General features: G+C 45.2%; 7 protein-coding genes across 7 annotated transcripts; 5 read left to right on the top strand and 2 right to left on the bottom strand.

Moving 5' to 3' along the window:
• Window positions 1–220: 220 nt before the first annotated feature.
• L203_101053 (uncharacterized protein) lies at window positions 221–1,210 on the top strand (the record flags this gene model as incomplete). Its single annotated transcript, XM_066210503.1, has 5 exons — window positions 221–261; window positions 305–560; window positions 617–883; window positions 934–1,051; window positions 1,098–1,210. The coding sequence occupies 5 exons, from the start codon at window positions 221–223 to the stop codon at window positions 1,208–1,210; spliced, it is 795 nt and encodes a 264-aa protein (XP_066066600.1).
• Window positions 1,211–1,321: 111 nt separating this feature from the next.
• On the bottom strand, window positions 1,322–2,053 carry L203_101054 (uncharacterized protein; the record flags this gene model as incomplete). Its single annotated transcript, XM_066210504.1, has 4 exons — window positions 1,322–1,444; window positions 1,490–1,749; window positions 1,807–2,005; window positions 2,051–2,053. The coding sequence occupies 4 exons, from the start codon at window positions 2,051–2,053 to the stop codon at window positions 1,322–1,324; spliced, it is 585 nt and encodes a 194-aa protein (XP_066066601.1).
• Window positions 2,054–2,538: 485 nt separating this feature from the next.
• On the top strand, window positions 2,539–4,509 carry L203_101055 (uncharacterized protein; the record flags this gene model as incomplete). Its single annotated transcript, XM_066210505.1, has 9 exons — window positions 2,539–2,665; window positions 2,717–2,737; window positions 2,787–3,384; window positions 3,427–3,484; window positions 3,537–3,682; window positions 3,727–3,791; window positions 3,843–3,926; window positions 3,976–4,161; window positions 4,214–4,509. 9 exons carry the CDS (start codon window positions 2,539–2,541, stop codon window positions 4,507–4,509), a joined length of 1,581 nt encoding a protein of 526 aa, XP_066066602.1.
• Window positions 4,510–4,711: 202 nt separating this feature from the next.
• L203_101056 (uncharacterized protein) lies at window positions 4,712–5,166 on the top strand (the record flags this gene model as incomplete). The annotated part of the gene is made up of 5 exons (XM_066210506.1): window positions 4,712–4,778; window positions 4,835–4,865; window positions 4,917–4,946; window positions 4,998–5,057; window positions 5,109–5,166. The coding sequence occupies 5 exons, from the start codon at window positions 4,712–4,714 to the stop codon at window positions 5,164–5,166; spliced, it is 246 nt and encodes an 81-aa protein (XP_066066603.1).
• A 255-nt stretch (window positions 5,167–5,421) lies between these two features.
• On the bottom strand, window positions 5,422–11,643 carry L203_101057 (uncharacterized protein; the record flags this gene model as incomplete). The annotated part of the gene is made up of 5 exons (XM_066210507.1): window positions 5,422–8,155; window positions 8,206–8,402; window positions 8,452–8,984; window positions 9,035–10,032; window positions 10,082–11,643. The coding sequence occupies 5 exons, from the start codon at window positions 11,641–11,643 to the stop codon at window positions 5,422–5,424; spliced, it is 6,024 nt and encodes a 2,007-aa protein (XP_066066604.1).
• A 587-nt stretch (window positions 11,644–12,230) lies between these two features.
• L203_101058 (uncharacterized protein) lies at window positions 12,231–13,387 on the top strand (the record flags this gene model as incomplete). The annotated part of the gene is made up of 10 exons (XM_066210508.1): window positions 12,231–12,263; window positions 12,307–12,336; window positions 12,387–12,431; window positions 12,481–12,632; window positions 12,680–12,757; window positions 12,803–12,921; window positions 12,968–13,081; window positions 13,127–13,210; window positions 13,261–13,319; window positions 13,370–13,387. 10 exons carry the CDS (start codon window positions 12,231–12,233, stop codon window positions 13,385–13,387), a joined length of 732 nt encoding a protein of 243 aa, XP_066066605.1.
• A 1,460-nt stretch (window positions 13,388–14,847) lies between these two features.
• L203_101059 (uncharacterized protein) lies at window positions 14,848–18,173 on the top strand (the record flags this gene model as incomplete). Its single annotated transcript, XM_066210509.1, has 10 exons — window positions 14,848–14,858; window positions 14,908–14,958; window positions 15,005–16,049; window positions 16,098–16,568; window positions 16,616–17,011; window positions 17,060–17,443; window positions 17,502–17,689; window positions 17,745–17,903; window positions 17,953–18,088; window positions 18,144–18,173. 10 exons carry the CDS (start codon window positions 14,848–14,850, stop codon window positions 18,171–18,173), a joined length of 2,871 nt encoding a protein of 956 aa, XP_066066606.1.
• Between the last annotated feature and the right edge of the window lie 28 nt (window positions 18,174–18,201).

Here is an 18,201-nt window from a genome sequence, read left to right on the forward strand (position 1 = left end):
CCTAGACCTTGAAAATTTTACTACTCACTGGCTGCCAGTTTTATCCATTTAAAATATCCTTCAAGGAAAAAAGAGAAATTTATATAAAAAAAGAAGAAATGTTAAAACATATTATAAACAGGTGGACAACCTCCACCGCTCTCCACGTGGTTAGCTCCTCTTCTTCCTCATTTCTTTTTATCCAACAACTTTACAGATTCTCTTTTACAACAATTTCAACATGTCTTACAACCAAATTCCTTCAGAACCACATCAATTAATGTATGTAAAAGCATTCTATGGCGTTCACTAACACATACCAAAGTCAAGCCGATGACGATGATCTTGAAGCTCTTTCATTCTCTCAGCCAGGCGTCAACGCATCCACGCCTTCTCCTCGTCCGGAACCTTCCTCTTCAGCCACTCAGAACACTACTGATACATCTAAACCAATATTGGCGGGCAAAATTGGGCAGTCTGAACCATCGAAATCGACCAGCTCGAGAGGATGGGGAGGGATAAAAGTAGAAACTAGGTATACGGGCGAACCGACTTTGGACGAGCCAGTCTCCACTACTGTTGTGCGTTTATCGACCGTTGGCTCAGCAGGTTGTGTCTTGCCTTAACCTAGGATCAGATGCGTGACCTGAAATCAATCTACTCCAAACTCACCCTCATCCTCTACCCTCCTCAGGGCGGGCATCACCAGCTTTTGCGTGATTGGGATCTTTGGGGACCACTCGTTATCTGTCTCGCGTTTGCCATCATCCTGTCGGTGGACGCACCTCAGGACCAGTCAATGCAAGTGTTTTCATTGGTCGTCTCGTTGATAACTGTGGGAAGTGTCATCATCACGGTCAATTCGAAACTGTTGGGTGGAAAAGTCTCGTTCTTTCAGAGTTTGGTAAGTACGAGCCGTGCTCGACTGTGCCGGTTGGAGCTGATAGGATGTAGTGTGTCTTGGGTTATGCGCTTGCGCCAATATTGGTTGCGTCTATCATTGCCTTCTTTGTACGCAATATATTTGTGAGAATACCTGTTACTTGGGCATGTTGGGCTTGGTCTGTCTGGGGTGAGTTCATATCTGGCTCAACTACGGAGATACCTGATCAAAGCAGCGTCCATGAACTTCTTTAACGGAACACAACTTCCAGAAAGTCGAACCTTTCTCGCCGTCTATCCCATGTGCCTCTTCTTCTTTGTCCTATCTTGGATGATAATTATTCAGTGACGTCTACAAGGAAAGCAAGATACATCACATATAGATATGCATACAACAGACGCTGCTGTACAAGTTGAATATTATCATGAACGCTTGAAGGCATACCCAAACAACCAGTGATCAAGTGTCGAGCTTATCAAGCCGCTCAGGTTCGCCATCGTTGGCTCTCAGTGTTTTTGCGAATTCGCGATAGTTGAATCGCCCTTGCCTGTCTGTAAACGGTCCAGAGAACAATTTCTCAATCTATTATCCCCGTAAGCAGAATCTTTCTTCATGCAAACCACTCACTTCCCAATCTTCCATCTTATCGCCCATCTCTCCCAGATGTTTTCTCATCTGATTCACATCGACGTAACCCTTGTCACCTTCATCAAAACAAGCAAAAGCCTCCAACAAGTCTGGTTCTGGATCAAGCTGGATGAGATGTTCCCCCATCATGGACAAGAATTGTGTAAAATTCACTCCGTCAGACGGGTTGACAGGTCCTTTTGAGGATCCGGGACGAGACGTGACGAGTGAATGAAGCAATTCAGGTGTAGGGGTTTGACCTAAAAGTCATTCCACAAATCAGCCCATCCAATCCAATCCATCATACCAAAACCCACCCAAGTTGCTCAGCATAATCTTCAGATCGGCCTCTGTGACTCTTCCATCCCCGTCCTGATCTACCATTGTAAATGCTTCTTTAAACTGCTTGACTTGTTGAGGGGTGAACATGGTGTATGCCCCTCCCGAGGGTTCTCGGCGGGCTTGCGAAGACTTTCTAATCTGGGATGGAAGGCCTTTACCTAGACTTAACATCGACTGCAATTTTCAGCCATAGTCATGCTCTGTGATATAAAATCTTACCATGGTAGTGATGACTTTATAAAAGAGAAATAAATATCTTGTCTAGTTGGTTCAGTCGTGTTGCAATGTGTTACGTAATATACCATTTCATTTTTAACGAAAGTTGGAATTTTAATATCTTTCCATTCTTTCTTCTTTTTGCTTTCACAGCGACCATAGAAAAAAGTGTTATCAACATATAGGTAGGTGTTTCTGGCTAAGCAACTCTTCAAGCAGCTGTTACCATTATGATGCCCAAAAATCTTATCTACATTATCAGAACAAAAAATGTTTAGACAACTTTCATCTTGACTGAATCATCCCATCTCATTCAAAACTCTAAAACCTGTATAAAGAAGTCGCTGACCACCTCTATAGGAAGTGGAGCTGCTATCCAGCTTGGCAATTATTCTCAAAACATCAATCACCATGTACGCCTTTTTACATAGTTTGTACAGCCATGCTTATGAATTACATCTTGCCTTAATCAGTGCATATATACTACTAGAATGAATTTCTACAAAGCTGCAGCTCTAGCTCTGGATCACCTTGATAAACACCAAGGATCAGTCAAAGGCTCACTTTCGGCCGCTGGTATCAAAGCCTCTGGCAGTGAGGCTAAAAGAATCCTGGCTTGTAAGCTTTTGATGATGCTGATAGTACGAATCGCTGAATGAGCCGGTTAAGTAATCATAGAGACGCTCAAGTGTATGATGCTACGCAAGTATGGATAAACGGGTTTCTGACATATATGCAGATCGACCAGTTCTTCAGCAACTGCTCGACATTGTCCCAATTCGTTCGCTCGAGAAAGCTACATTTCCCCTCAAAACACCACTGGGTGCTCCCACCTCTCAGTCTCTTCTTCTTGTCACCTTGCATGACCTCTTGTTCTCCACACGGAATCGGATAGAAGCTTCTGACAAGTGGCCTCCTAAGCCTGCCATCATGAGACACCAGGCTAGATTGAAAGCCGAGCTTGTCAGAATCCAGATCAAGCAAGGCAAGACCGAAAAGAAGGATTTAGCAAAGACGGCTGGTGATCATGATGTTGTGAGGTACATTCGGTTCAATCCCAACGCCGGCAAGAGTATGGAAGAGCTGCTGAGCCACCTGGAAAAGAAAGGATTTGAAAGACTTGAAGAACCAGTCTACCCGATTCCAGAGGGCAAATACTTTGCCGATCCGCATCTACCTGATGAGCTTTTGGCATTCTCAGGCAGTACAAGCTGGTGGGTCAAGGATGAATGGTATCAAGGCGGAGGGATCATTCTTCAAGACAAGGCGAGTTGTATGCCGGCCCGAGTTTTGATGGAGGGTTGGGTAGAAGGCGAGGGAGAGTGTCTTGATGCGACGTGGGTGCAATTGTAAAGAAGAAATCTGACGAGCGCACAAAGAGCTGCACCAGGAAACAAGACAAGTTTTGTCTCTGCTCTCATGAACAACAAAGGCAAGGTAAGTCTTTTCAACCTGTGAAGGAATCTCCTCAATCTCAACTTGCCGCAAGATACACGCTTTTGAGCGCTCCCCAGCTAGGTTCAAGACACTCGAAAAGATGTTGGCAAAAGCGCACTGTAGTAACGTTGAAGCGCAAAGAGCCGATTTCACTGATTCGGATCCTCAAAACAAAGACTTTGAGAATGTGACCAGGATGTAGGGAATACGCGGATGACACCACCTGCTGACCCCTCTGCCAGATTGCTAGATCCTAGCTGCTCCGGATCTGGGATTGTCAACCGGTTGGATTACCTTGTGGAAGACGGTGAGTTGTGCCATCTGCCTCACCATGGTCTAACGACTGCCGACAACACAGACACTGAGGAATCGGACTCCAAGACGGAACGTCTAGAGAAACTAGCCGGCTTTCAACTCCAAATGATTATCCACGCCTTCAAATGTAGGTAAAACCTTTATTCACACAAGCTCATAGACACATGCAATCTTAGTCCCTTCAGCACGACGAATAGTCTATTCAACGTGTTCCATACATGCGGAGGAAGACGAGCGGGTCGTGATGTCGGCACTACAGACGAGCATCGCCAAACAGCATGGATGGACACTGGCAAAGAGAGAATCTGTGTTGCCCACCTGGGAGCGACGAGGGAGACCGGAAGAAATGGGCGGAGATGAAGGTAGGTTTCTACATGGAATGGAAGAGACCATCAGTTCATCTACCGTTTGTAGCGTTGGCCAACAATGTCATCAGATGTCTTGCCCAAGACAAGACGAATGGCTTCTTTGTTTCATGTTTTGTCCGGCCAACCGATGCTTGCTCGCTCAAGAGACCACTCGGAAGGGACGATGAGAGTGAGACGGATGGCGTGGGAGAGATGGAGGAAGGAGTCTTGGTCAAGAAAGCGAAAACGATGGCTCAAACGAAGCGAGCCAGACGGAAAAAGATGCAGCAGAAAGCGAAAGCCAAACAGCGACAAGACCGGGAGAAGCATGTGTCCAGCACAGTGTCATCAAGCTCCATGTGATGCGGGCAAAATATCTATCCGACCATCACGCAAGTCGGGCTGCATTCTTATTGGACAGAGATGGATGTCTTTTGTTTGTGTGTCACACGTATGAGTGTATGTAATCCTTTGCCAATTCCTTTCGGTTGCGTCTTCTAATCTCTCACTTTTCTTATTTCAACTTTTTGCTTCTTTTCATTGGTCTCCCCACCACCCGGTCGGGATGCAAAAGAGGCCCTTTGAGATTGCGACAGTAATTGCAGTTGAGAGGGTTGGCTTGAAAGGACTCGGTAATGCAGAGTGATGTAACGAAAGTGGAGTCACCACCCATATTGCTGCTGGATAGAATGCATATATAAAGCAGCAGGAGCTGAACAGTGAGCATATTTTGTGCTTTTTAGCATTAAACTGCTTTCCAGTTGTTACAGATACACGCCAGTATGCCAGCCTCTTGCAAGGTTGGTCTCGTCAGAGCATGGCTCGATCCCAGGCTGACCTTGGGTTGGTAGCTTTGCCATGGTCCGCTTGCCCAGTCAAACTCGCTCAAAAAGATCGAGTGTCACTCTACGGTAAGTCTGATCTGTCATCGAGGTAGAGATGGAGGCTGAGGAATGGCCTAGTGCATCCAATTCGCTTGTCCTGGATGTGTCAACCGCAACAGGTCTTCTTTTTCTATAATCAATCTCAACAACAACATTTATGACTATAATTGCGCCGACTGCATGACAGAGTCACCCACGCAGCCGTTAACAACCTTTATTAAAGCCCAGGCGACAAAGCCTCCTACCGCCATCTACTAGTGACTTGACATAATGACGATCAGCGATCAAATGAACCCATAATGACATGGACAGGCCTTCGCCACCATTTGTTGTATGAGAAGTTATACAGGTCTAATAGAAGAAAGAGTTGAACGAACCGATGATGCATGACTTATGACGTCCAATGTTCAATTGCTCGTTTTACACTGTGTAGTTTCCATGTATCGTCAGTCTTTTTTAGAACCACAGACCCAGTGGTCTTATCGTAACCACTCTTGATACACTCCCAGTACCTCTCTGCTGATTTTCTGACAAGCAGCTCCAGCACAATCAACTCCTCGCCCTGTTTGGACTTGACAAGTTCCTTCAACGCTTGCAATAGAGGCAAAGGTGGCACATTGTTCTTTGCCAACCACCTTGAAACCTCGACTGCATTCTCGTCCCAAGCCTCAATGCCAGATTGCAAGTATTTTCTCTCCACCTGCCACTCTTTTGATCTTTTGTTTGTCATGGATGATTGGCCCAGAAGTGATCGCTTAGCGGCATTGAGGAAGCTATGCCGTACCAGAGCAAAACGTCTTTCGCCAGAAGCATTGGCATGAGCAAAATTCTTGTCGTATTCATCATCGTAAAAGCTCTTTGCAAAACCAAAGTGAGCGATATCCTCCATTCCTTCACAGTCTTCCATCTCTTCATCCATATGTGCATGTTGTTTTCTTAGAGCAAAATACATTTCCAGATAGACGCCGATCAAAGACGGCTTGTCCAATGCAAGACATTCGATAATGATGGTGGCCAAAAATGATCCGACACCTCCACCCCATTGATCCTGTATACCTTCAAAGCGATTGGCTAACCCGACTAAGGCTGCATCACCACAGTGAACTAGAACAAGTTCTTGAACTTCATTTTCCGCAACACTAGGAGGCGCACCAGGGCTAATCAAGTCATACTGGAGATCAATACCCGTCATGGATCCCACTCTCACAAATATACTCCGATTGCCCTTTGGGTCAGAATCATAATCGATGAAGCCAGCTTTGCGCTTGACATAAATTGTACGTGTGCCAACAAGATCTTTCATATCACGTGGATCAGAAAAATCAACTTTGATAGGCCAATACCGAGGAGAATCAACTTCAATGCTGAGAAGTCTGTCAAAAGACGGGAGCTGGGTAGGAGAGATGAGGCTTTGTTGGCGAATTGCGTTGCCCTCTCGAAATCGAAGCTTGACGGGCAGATACACTGTTTCTAAAGTGTCCACGTCTCGTGCAGTAAGACATCGCGCCTCAACTGCCAGCGCCCAGAGATGACGAAAAGCTTGCGGGTATGCTTTGTTGTCGGATGAATTGGAGGAGAAGCGAGGAAAAAATGCTATACTCATGGCGGCGATAGCAAGATTTGAGCTTCCAAGTGTATACTGTCCTCTGCCGAGGAAGAGCAATCCCAAAGCCATATGCATGGCCATATGAGTTCCATATGTTACCCCTGCTCCTTCCTGCCCATGACTCACTCTTAACCTTCGAAGCACACCAAGCTCCCCTGTCCCAGACATCACGGCTGCGAGTGCCAGAGTAACGACATTCAGACATTGTCTTGCTGTTGTTCTTTTAATGCGGCCTTCATAGCTCATGTTGGGATTGGTAACAGTTTTTGCTAGCACATTGTACAGGGTTAATATGGTATTATGTGCCATTTCTGTCGCAGTGCCAGCATATTTGAGACCGATGGCAAGACCTGCTCCAGAGATAATGCTTATATATGCGAGTTCAATACCAAGATCGATGACACTGCCGCGCCTGGGACTTTTGATAGCTGACAATATGAATGATGGCACCTGTTGTTCCACCCACGAGTGGCTTGCACAAACATCGTTCCACATGATTAGCGCACGCGCAAAGGTGCGAAGAAGTAGCCACTCTGGTTTTGCGTGATCCAGGTCATATGCCATTTGAGGAATCTTGAGAAGGCCCGCCACATCATTCCTCATAGTTTTGAGATACACTAGACCTAATGCCAACGTTGCGCCTGGCGCAGTCACGTTGATATCCACTCCCGAACCATTCATCCTTGCTTTGGAGGCATCTAGCTGAGGTACGTCGCCGACGATACACTTTCTCAAATGTGCCAACATTTTTCTGTCTACCTCGCTTGTTGCACTTCCACCACGTCCAAGCATAATCAAGCCAAAGGACATGGCGGCTGAGAAAGAGTATGATTCCTGAGATTCTACAAACCCATCAACATTGGGCATCTCGCGGCGACCTATCTCATTGAGGGCAATTTCGGCCATTCGAAGATTTCGGCTGCCTACATAAACAAGGCCCAAGCCGATGAGGGCAGTAGATTGGACGACGGGAGAGGCATTCAATTCCATGGAACCCAGTGGGAGAAGAGCATGTGTGTGAAGCGAAAGGATCTTGGTGATTAAGAGATCGTTTGAGCCAGCGAAAGAACTTGCTAATCCAAGTAAAAGGCCCACAGAAGTAAAATCATGACGAGGCTCCATGAGCGGAAAAGCATGGTAAGTCATGAGCGAACGTAGATGGCCAGTCAATCCTAAACCAAGCAAGAAGCCTCCGTGCTCAGAATTGAGGACCTGCGGCCGGTTGAATACAATCCATGAGCTATCGATACCCTTGCAGTCGGGAGAGATGGATAAACCAGCAGATACCCCATTGTGAAAACAAGGCCATTCTACATTGTCAGATACAATTTCTGCTTTAAGTACGTTGTTTCCTGGGGTGATCTTGACAGAAAGTTCGATGAAAGGGATTTCCCAGGCGTCTGTGATGATTGTAGCCCGAGTGCCATACTCAAACATCCCTTGTCCAACAGTAATGGCTAAAGTACGATTTGCAAGAGTGTTTACAAAAGATTGCTGATACCTGGCAACATCTTCTGGACTGCAGATATCTTGTTAGTTTTTACTGCAATGGTTCGTAACGATACTCACTTCGCGCCCTTCGGCTCTGATAGTGTTACCGTCCTCAGTTTTATAGTTTGCATTATTCTTTCTACTTCTTGCAATCTTCGGTCTGTACCAAAGCGCACATGTGGCATGACAAATGACGTTTTCTTGTTGGACCCCGCTATATTAGATATAGCGATACTTATTATGTCACCTATAGATGGCAAAGGTTCTGGCCCAAGCTATCAAGACGTTATGAGTATCCCAACCATTTAATGTGTTATTGTTTACCCTGTTTGGCCAATCATCCTTGGTAAGACTCTCAGCACCTCCCTTCTCTCCTTGCATAGCCAAGTCTGGCCTTCCAATTAACATATACATCTCTTTGCTCCAGTTCTTTTCTGGTACACATTGGCAGGCTCTCAATGCTTCTAATATGGGGAATGCTACCCCATATGGTAAATCCTCAAGCCATTCTAGATTTGGAGTTTTAGCAAGGATAGTTTTCACTGTGTTTTGTGCACGTTCCTCTAGGGACAAAGGCTCGCGATCTTGAATACCTGGCCCGAGTTGTCTGTAAATAGAAGTGACCAATGATGTCCTGACGCAGGAATCAAACTCTCCAACAAGTTCTTTCTCTCTAAGAACTCTGGTTGACCTGTCATGCCCTTGCGAGTTATAGGCTGACATATCAACAAGCCAGTTAGGGTTAGGAAAGCATCTAGTTGAGCACTCTAGCTGGCGAGAGAGATGAATAAGGATGTCAGGAGGTTGGCCATAATAATCGAGAATATTGGTATCAATTTTCATGTCATGGTATGAATCTGCATAGGGGGTCAGTATCGTTGCTTTGACGCACAGCCAAAAGACTCACCGCGAACATATTGGACGTGATGAGAATTTGTTGGCAATATTCTCTCCCAATAATCAAACCAATCCTCTCTCCCTATCTGAATAGCAATGTTCTTCACCAGTCTTGTTACCAGTCTAAGTCCTTTTCTTCGACTTTTAGACAGTCGTAAATCTTGCGCCACCAAATGGAGACAAAGCAGTGCAAGGACCGCAGAATGCTGTATACTGGATGATGGACCAGTTTTTGTAATGAGCCTAGCAGGCTTCAAGCCATATTTATGTTTAGATCGTAATCGGGCTGAGATTCGCCTGGTGGTTGGATCATTAGCCAACAAACCGTCTTGTACCACTTGATCAACGTCGAAGCTCTGGTTGTCATCAATGTGAACACCAATATCAAGGCGAAGTATCTTTGACAAGGCTCGTTTGAATATCGGCCATACTGTGTCTTCTGAACTTTGTTGCCAAGTAGGAAGTGCTTGGAGAGATTGTAGTATATCGAGTCTGAGAGAAGAGAAATCCTGTGGTAAAAGTGCATTTGACATTGCCCTCAAGCAATTGTCGGTAAGTTCATGTTGAACATGTATATCAATTGAATACCGAGAAGCTTCTCCGTCTTTGAATATGGCAGTAAATCGTGAACCTACGGGATGGATCAATTTGACTATAGTGGAGTGGTTGTACCGTGTTTTTGAGAAGCTGAAGGGTAACAAGGCATTTCCAGTAGTTATCAGCTGTAGATGCCCGTCAGAAATGATGAGTATATCATATATAGGGCTCCCAGAATATGACTGGTCCTTAGTCACTTGATACGACAATATGGGAATGGCGCTCAAACATTTGATTGGGGGAGATGGATAGATTTTATAGGTGTTTCTAACACTTTCAAATCGAAAAGAGTATAGTTGAGGTTGTCTCGTCGAGCTAGGTCGGGCAGGCACTAGGTGAAGATTGACTGTCACTTGGTGGGAATCTCTATACTCGGTCAAGAAGACACGGGTTTGTGCTGGATCAGTTTCACTTTGGAAACTGTAAGCTTGCAAAGTTAGTAACATAGCATACAACTCACAAAGGCTGTTTCCAAGTGGTAATCGGAGACAGAATGATATCACTACGCACACCAGTCTCATCCCTCTCCAGTCCCATCATCATCGTAGTCTCTCGCAAATCCTTATCTGCTGCCACCTGCAAAGCCATCTGCGTTTCAGGAGCATGCCTGTCATGTATTATAAATGATGATGCTTGTGATGTCCGTCGGATTCTCTCTGTCGCTGCGCCAGGTGCAAATGAGGCTGGCGGCAAACCCGATACCTTTCGGTTTCGGCGATGTTTGGTGGTTGGAGAGGGCATACAAGGAGGGTCTAGAGCCGCTTGCAACTCATCAGTAGAAGAAGGATCTGCAATTGGGCCGCGAGACAGCCGTGGTACGCGACAGTGAGTTCGATCAAAAAGATCAGAAGCTGTTGACATTCGACGTTCTTCAGCTGTTGGTCCAAATATAGTCGTATTGCGTTGCAGAGACGATAATCTCACACGAGTATGAGAGGGTGCTTGTGGTATATCTGCTTGACGAAGGAGTTCCTCAGGGCGCATCGTTGAGGCAGATTTTCCAACGGGAAGGGATTTATCCAAGGTGGCAGAAACACGCACACGTCGATAGAAAACAAAGTTCCCCGTCATTTGGTTATGAGTAACCACAAGTGGATAGGTCTCGGGAGAAACGTAGACGATGACTGTCGTGGTAGCTATAGACCGTGTGTTGGAACCCAAGAAAGCCTTTGTGTCTTTACAGTCATCCTCCACCTGACCTTGTACCACCATTTTCAACTCGTCGAAAGGATTCTCAAGTGTAAAAAGCCGAGGCAATGAAGGTGCGGTCTCGTCCTCCAATTCAATAAGATCATCTAAGATGGACATGGATGTCTGGTCAGCCATCCCTCTCAGAACGCTTCCTGTTTTCTTATCTCCTTTCGACATCCGCCTACGCTCTCGCCTCTCCAGCTTTCGTTGAACCAACATGCCGCCTTCTGGCAGTCCCCAAGCACCTTCAACATTGAAGGGCAAATGTACCGTTACGTCTTCCCCAGAGCCGTAATAGACATGGGCCCTGGTCTGTAAAAAGACGACGAGTGTTCGCTCTAGCCGAGAGCCATCTTTGTATCTTGTCTCATGGCGCGGTCCGCCCCAAGATGTATGTTGTGAACGGTGGAACGGGCCAAAAGTGTCTCGACTTGAAGAACTGTCCGATTCTAGATTGCTCCTGTCATGCTCGTTCTGGCCTTCAACCGACACTTTGAACCAGACAAAGCAAGCAAACGCGACATCTTCACACTCATAGTCATAAGTATACCGCCTGAAAACCTCAACCCCTCGACTCCAAACGACCGTCTTGTCATACCACGCCAATTCTTCCTCAGTCCATCCTTCATCTGGTGCTTCTTGGTTGAAAAATCCAACCACATTGCGAGTTAAAGGCCGTTCTTCAGGCGTCTCTGAACTAAAAGAGGCTTCAGGTCCAAGTTCATAATCGTAAAAAGCACGAGAAGGATCCCGGCTGGGGCCAGCAATATTTCTAGCGTGTAAGAGTTGCGCAGGTGAGATCGCAGGACCTAGTAAAGTTGGGACAAGCATGTCCGCCGTCTTGCTTAAAGACACTCAACGGCACACTGCCAGCTACAATAGTCTCAGCCTCCTTCTTTGACAGAATGATACTGTTGATTTTTGTTTTATCAATTTCATTGTCAACCTCTTCTTCAACCTTGACGTTCTTTTGCATAGTTCATCACCACGGACATCATTATATCTCCTTATCTTTCTTTGAATTACGTAATATTTCTCTTGTCTACAACCGATATAATTCCTACCTTGTACGCATAGATTACAGCAAAAGCAACAGTATCATCATATAGCAATGCTGCCAAGGATGCTGCTGCAACAAACATTTACTCATCAACAAGATGCCGTAGTACTTCCGCTTATCTTTGTCGGCAATCTCCGCCTCCACCAGCAATGACAAGGCGGACAAAATGCGCTTATAATGAAAACAACTTTTGTCATCTTTATTTATAAGCGGCTAAAATTATAATGTAAGTTTCTTGAAAACGATGACGCAAAGATATCATGTGCTGAGAGGATATAATTTAGGTATATAAGAGTGATGCGAATTGGAAATAGATGGACCATTTTATTGATCTCGTTGGATACAAACAATCACTATTATGCCTGCTATCGCCAAGGGAGACCTCGTTCTTGTGACCGGGCCAAGTGGATTCGTTGCATCGCATACCGCAAAAGAGTTTCTCAAAGAAGGATTCCGCGTCCGAGGTACGGTCAGATCGAAAGAAAAAGGAGAGTATCTCAAAAATCTCTTTGAGGGGTTGGGCCAATTTGACTATGTGATTGTGGAAGATGTCTCCGATGTGTGTAAGCTTACTTTGTCGTGCTAACGGCGCTGAACGTTCGATTTAGGACGGAGCGTTTGATGAGGCTGTCAAGAACGTTGACGCTGTCGCCCACCTTGCCTCTCCATTCTACGTTTCAGATGTCAAGGACCCGAGAGAGCTTATTAAGCCTGCGGTCAAGGGTACTACGGGTATTTTAAAGAGTATCCAAAAGAACAAGTCAGCGTGTTTTCATGAGCTAAGGCGCTGTTTGACATGGCTTGTAGCCCTCAAGTGAAGAGAGTTGTCATCACCTCCTCTGTTGCCGCTATTATGTGTAGTGTATCCAAGAAATCTCCCTACCAGTAAGTCTTTCTGAGTGATGAGTAGAGGCTGAAGGTTGTATACAGCTACACAGAGACAGACTGGAATGTTGACTCTACTCGTCATGTCGAGGAGAAAGGTCTAGAGTCTGACGGTAGTCACTCTTACCTTGCGAGCAAGACATTGGCGGAAAGAGCCTTGTGGGGTAAGTCAATTCTGTAAATGCGGCTGGTATGCTGAAGGCCGTTTAGAGTTTATCAAAGACGAGAAGCCTTCATGGGATGCTGTCGCTATCAACCCACCCTTTGTGTATGGCCCAGTCATTCACCAATGCGACAGTCCAGAGAAGCTCAATACCTCTGTCGGTGAGTAACACAGCTAGCGATTGGCATCGTAATGAATTTTTGAAGCTATGTTTTGGGATTGGGCCTCTGGGAAGAAAACTGAGGCTGATCTTCCAGCTCCGCTTGACAACTGGGTGGATGTGAAGGAAGGTGCGCTCAACTGTTTATACCAAAAACTGGTCTGATTCTTCCACCATCAGTTGCTTTGGCTCATGTACATGCTCTCACCGTCCCCGAAGCCGGCGGCGAGCGTTTTATTGTTAGTGCTGGGACCGTTTCTGGCCAAGATATCGTGGACGCTATTCACAGTCGCTTCCCAGACGTTAAGAATGTACCCGTTGGGAAGCCTGGTACGCACGATGAATCTACAAAAGACCTTGATGTCTTTGATGGAAGCAAAGCTAAGAGGGTGCTGGGTATCAAGTACACTTCTCTTGAGGATTGCGTCGCAGATATGTTTCAAAATTTGAAGGAGAAGTTTAACTAGGTTATAAAAGCTGCCATCATTAGGAGCGAGACCTGTATAAGTGTTTACCTTGAAATTGGTATTCGCTTATAACCATGCAATTGTTCAGAAGGTTGTTTTGACAGACTGATCGTTGATCCATCTTATACAATCACTTGCCAACCATGCTAAAAGCTTTTCGCTGTCCCTCCTCTGTCATTGACTAATTCAACTTTCAGTAATCCTTAGACAAGATTATACACCATGTAACTGCCGGACGAGGAAAAGGTCGCAGATGAGACAGAATAGGATAGATGCCTTAACACGATTAATAGATTTTGGAGCACATATAACCATGATCAAGATAAATTTGCTTGTAAGAGGATCCAGTAGACCTTTAACGGACAAAACTTATCTCCATTCAAGGCTTGCCATACTCACTCGACGTCTTGACTTGTTTCTACCAAGCCACAGTATGTTTAATTATCCCAAGAGCTTGACAGCTGTCACTGCAATTCAACTTGCGAGTGGAGGTGTGCTTGGCCATGTTTGAGCCGTCACTGACAGTGGTTCTCACAGGCAGCAGTCCCCAATGGCAATGATTTCTGTATGGCAAGTTGGATATTGAAGCAGAGACACAAATATCGTTGTTAATCTTCTCCTTTTGCAAGCTATTGCCAAAACTTGTCCGGGTCGTCAAGACGTAAAAAAGGGAACAAAGACCCAGCTCATAAAAAGAAACTTGTTGACGAGAGCTACTGTATAGATAGGTCCATCGCTGAGAGGGTGTTGGGCATTGCATACAGGCCAAGAGATGAGATGCTTGCGGATTTGGTTAGGAGCCACAGAGAGAGAGATTCTCATTTCAGGTTGTTTAGAAAAAGTGATGAAAATAATGTAATAGCATATGATAAACTTCCCGCCACAAAGCACAAAAGCCAACACACCTTCTTAATTAATTTACTTGACTATTATTATTATTACATTTTAATCTTTTTCAAAGTCCTTTCAGTTACAACTTTTAATTCATTCGTCAAGCATCTTGACCATCTTACTTCACAATACCCCTAAGCACAACACTTCTGAGGCGGGTTACCCATCCTCGGCGTTGTGGGTATAATCGTTTACAACCGTGACATACTCTCAGTGTGTTCTTTCTTTTGTAAACACTTTTATCGAGCTCGCCCAAAGGCTATCATGCTACAGTAGGGAGGCAAGAAAGAGCGAAGGCATTCAGCTTTTACCGTTACTCAATCATTCGTCTGTACAGCTAGAGAAGGATATCGACCAAGAACTTTGGACGTGGAAAGAGGCCAGACGTGCTCCTCGAAACGGTGACAAGATGAAGTTTGGGTATGCATGAGACACTGGGATGTGCTTATGATGCTGACTCGGGATTTAGTACCCTTCTTGAGCTCAATAGCAATATAGAATGGTGGAACTATTATGTGGAGTGAGTATGGCGGCTCATGCCGGTTGGTTGCTCATTCAAAAACCAGCTACGATGCTCTCAAGAAGCTCTTTCCTTCCACACCTCTGGATACAAATTACAGAGCTATCCGCCAGGAGAGTGAATCTAATGCCATACTCCCTCTGAGACATCAGACGCAGAAAGTTGCCTCCCCTGATGAATTCTGCCAAGCACTCGACAAGGAACGCCAAAAAGTGACCGGCTTTTACAGATCAAAGTTCAAGGAGCTTCAAAGTTCTTATGAAATGCTGGAAGAGGAGATTGCTGCCCTGGAGGAGAGGGATCTGAGACAAGATGATACTATAAAAGAGGTGGATGAGGTTGAAGAAGGCGAGGACGGCCAGGGTACAGAATCCAGAGAGACGGACGGCTTGATGGCTCGGACACATTCACAATCGCCAACATCCGCCAACCACTGGAGACCTTCTTTTGTCAATCGTTTCGGTTCCCCATTTCTTTTTGGCAGAAGAAAAAGCGCGCTGAAGAGTCCTCGCGATCCCGATATTCTTGAAGCCTCCATTGCTCCCACCCAGCGATCTCATCCCCGGAGTCCTAGTGCAACTCGAACAAGAATGTCGGACTCAATGACAAGTTCTTACTTTGATGACACAAGTCCTGTTTCAGCAGTCCCAGGACGAGTACCCCCTCCGAAACATAATCGAAACATATCTGACATGGAATCATCTGTGGACGATCTTGCCATGCCTGCAGTGCGTGAGCGCCGAGTTTCAGCATCGTCTCTGTCTTCTCATGAAGGTGAACTGAGCTGGTCTCGTCGTAGATTCCATTCTCTTGGTCTTGTACAGATGGATCCTGCAATGATTCCAGGATGGGCTCTTATACCTGAAAATGATGTTGAGCAAGGCATAAATACCTTAGCAGAACCTGGAGTCAACCAGCCAGTGTTTATCTGGACAGGAAATAATGATTATGCGACGGTAATGAGAATTGGTTTCAAGAAAAGGATAAGCGCTGTCTGGCTTGAATCGTATGTGCTAAAGCAGTACGTCGACCTCAATTTGACTGCATTCGAAAAGATCTTGAAAAAATATGACAAGAACACAGGTTTAAAGGTGATACATATTCTAATACACAGCGATATGCTGCTGACTTGAAAGTAGCTGAAGAAACAATATATATCTGAATCTGTACTCAAAAGCGAACCTTGGACTGAAGCCTGTAAGAAGGAGCTTGAGTATCTCCTCGCCCATATCCTTTTCCTATATCGTCGAGTTGTGGCTAGTGGAGATAATGAGCTTGCTAAGGAACAACTTCGCTCTCAGCTTCGAGAAAAGGTCGTGATTGATCGCGAGACTGTTTGGTCACAAATGGTCTCTGGTCATAATCGCACAGAAGGGATTTTCAGGAGCGTAACACCTGATCAAATACCTTCATTGAACTCCACAGACAAGATTTTTGAAACTCCATGGGGTAAATTCGCTTTACCATCTTGGTTTGCAATGAAGGGAGCAATTGTCATCATTGCTACAATCATGCTTGTGGTCATTGTCCAATTACAACCATTCGATAGAATAGAGGAAAGTAATTGTCTAGCCATGCTGTCATTTTGTATCATACTTTGGGCTACTGAAGTGGGTTAATCTGAGGTCCTTGTTTAGAAAAGCTTATGAGATTATAGGCAATTCCACTTTTTGTCACTTCATTAACCGTTCCGTTCCTGACAGTGATTCTCCGCGTGCTTCGTTCTTCCGATGACAAAGACCAAAGACTGAGCGCTGCCGATGCGGCCAAGTACATCTTCTCTCAAATGTTTTCTCCCACCATTATGTTGCTTATTGGCGGCTTTACAATCGCCGCTGTTCTCTCCAAAACTCGGTTAGACGTTATGACTGCTACTCGCATACTCAATGCTGCTGGTTCTAAGCCAAGCGTTGTTCTGTTGGTACTCATGACCGTAGCGACGTTTGCCAGTATGTGGATTAGTAACGTGGCAGCTCCTACATTGTGTTATGCTTTAATCAAACCTATTACCGAAGAATTACATCCAAAATCCAATTTTTCAAAGTGCCTGGTTGTGAGTGTTTCACATTGCTCACTCCTCTGTCCGAATTAAAAGTGGCAGATTGCTATAGCGCTTGCTGCTAATATTGGCGGTCAAGCCTCGCCTATTTCCTCGCCTCAGAATCTCATCTCTCTTGATTTAATGGATTCTCCACTTTCCTGGCTCCAGTGGTTCGCCATATCCATTCCAGTCTCTTCTCTCTCTGTAATCTTAATCTGGGCATTCTTGCATATCAATTATCATTGGGAGCCTGACCTTGAAATACCAAAAATAAGGAAAAACACGGATTCTTTGACAAGGACACATTACTGGGTGCTGGGTGTGAGTGGATTGACCATTATGATGTGGTGTATGGAAAAAAGCACGGAAGATTGGGTAGGTGATATGGGTGTCATTGCGATTTTGCCCCTTTTAGCGTTTTTTGGAACTGGCATATTGTCCAAGGTACGTTCCTCATGTTTGTACTTATCCATTTTCTGATGATAGCATTCGATATCAACAGGAAGATTTTCATTCCTTCCATTGGTCTATCGTATTCTTGGCTATGGGAGGTATCGCTCTTGGCAAAGCCACCCTCTCTTCAGGCTTGCTCGACATGCTCGATGACTTATTAAGCCATTTAGTCGAGGGAATGGGTTTGTACTCAATCTTGATTGTATTCTCAGTTTTGGCTTTATTGGTTGCAACTTTGTACGTACTTCACACCATTGATAAATACGATTAGGTTAATTCATTGCCCGTTCAGCATTTCTCACACAATCGCAGCAGTGCTTTTAGTTCCTATTGCCACACGCATCGGAGGATCCTTGGATGAACCTCACCCTCGATTACTAATTATGGCAACTGCCCTCATCTGCTCAGCTGGTATGGGTCTTCCGGTCTCTGGATTCCCAAATATGACAGCGTGAGTTGTGCCACTGATGAGGCAGGTGTGTTGTATTGATGTGATCTAGAATTGCCCAAGAAAATAAGATAGGACATCGATACTTAGGTGCCTCCGATTTCTTGAAGAATGGTGTGGTGGCTTCTATTTTGGCGATGCTTGTTATTGTGACTGTAGGGTATGCTATCATGCGAGGGTTAGGGCAAGTACTTTTCATTGAAAGTCCTTGGGTGTTCATGTCTGACTATTGTTTCTCAACAGACTTTAATTGCTCAAGATAATTTGAAGTGAACAAAATAGAAGAGTTGTCTTTTGCGTG

This window comes from Cryptococcus depauperatus, chromosome 1, assembly GCF_001720195.1.
Source record: "Cryptococcus depauperatus CBS 7841 chromosome 1, complete sequence".
NCBI lineage: Eukaryota > Fungi > Basidiomycota > Tremellomycetes > Tremellales > Cryptococcaceae > Cryptococcus > Cryptococcus depauperatus.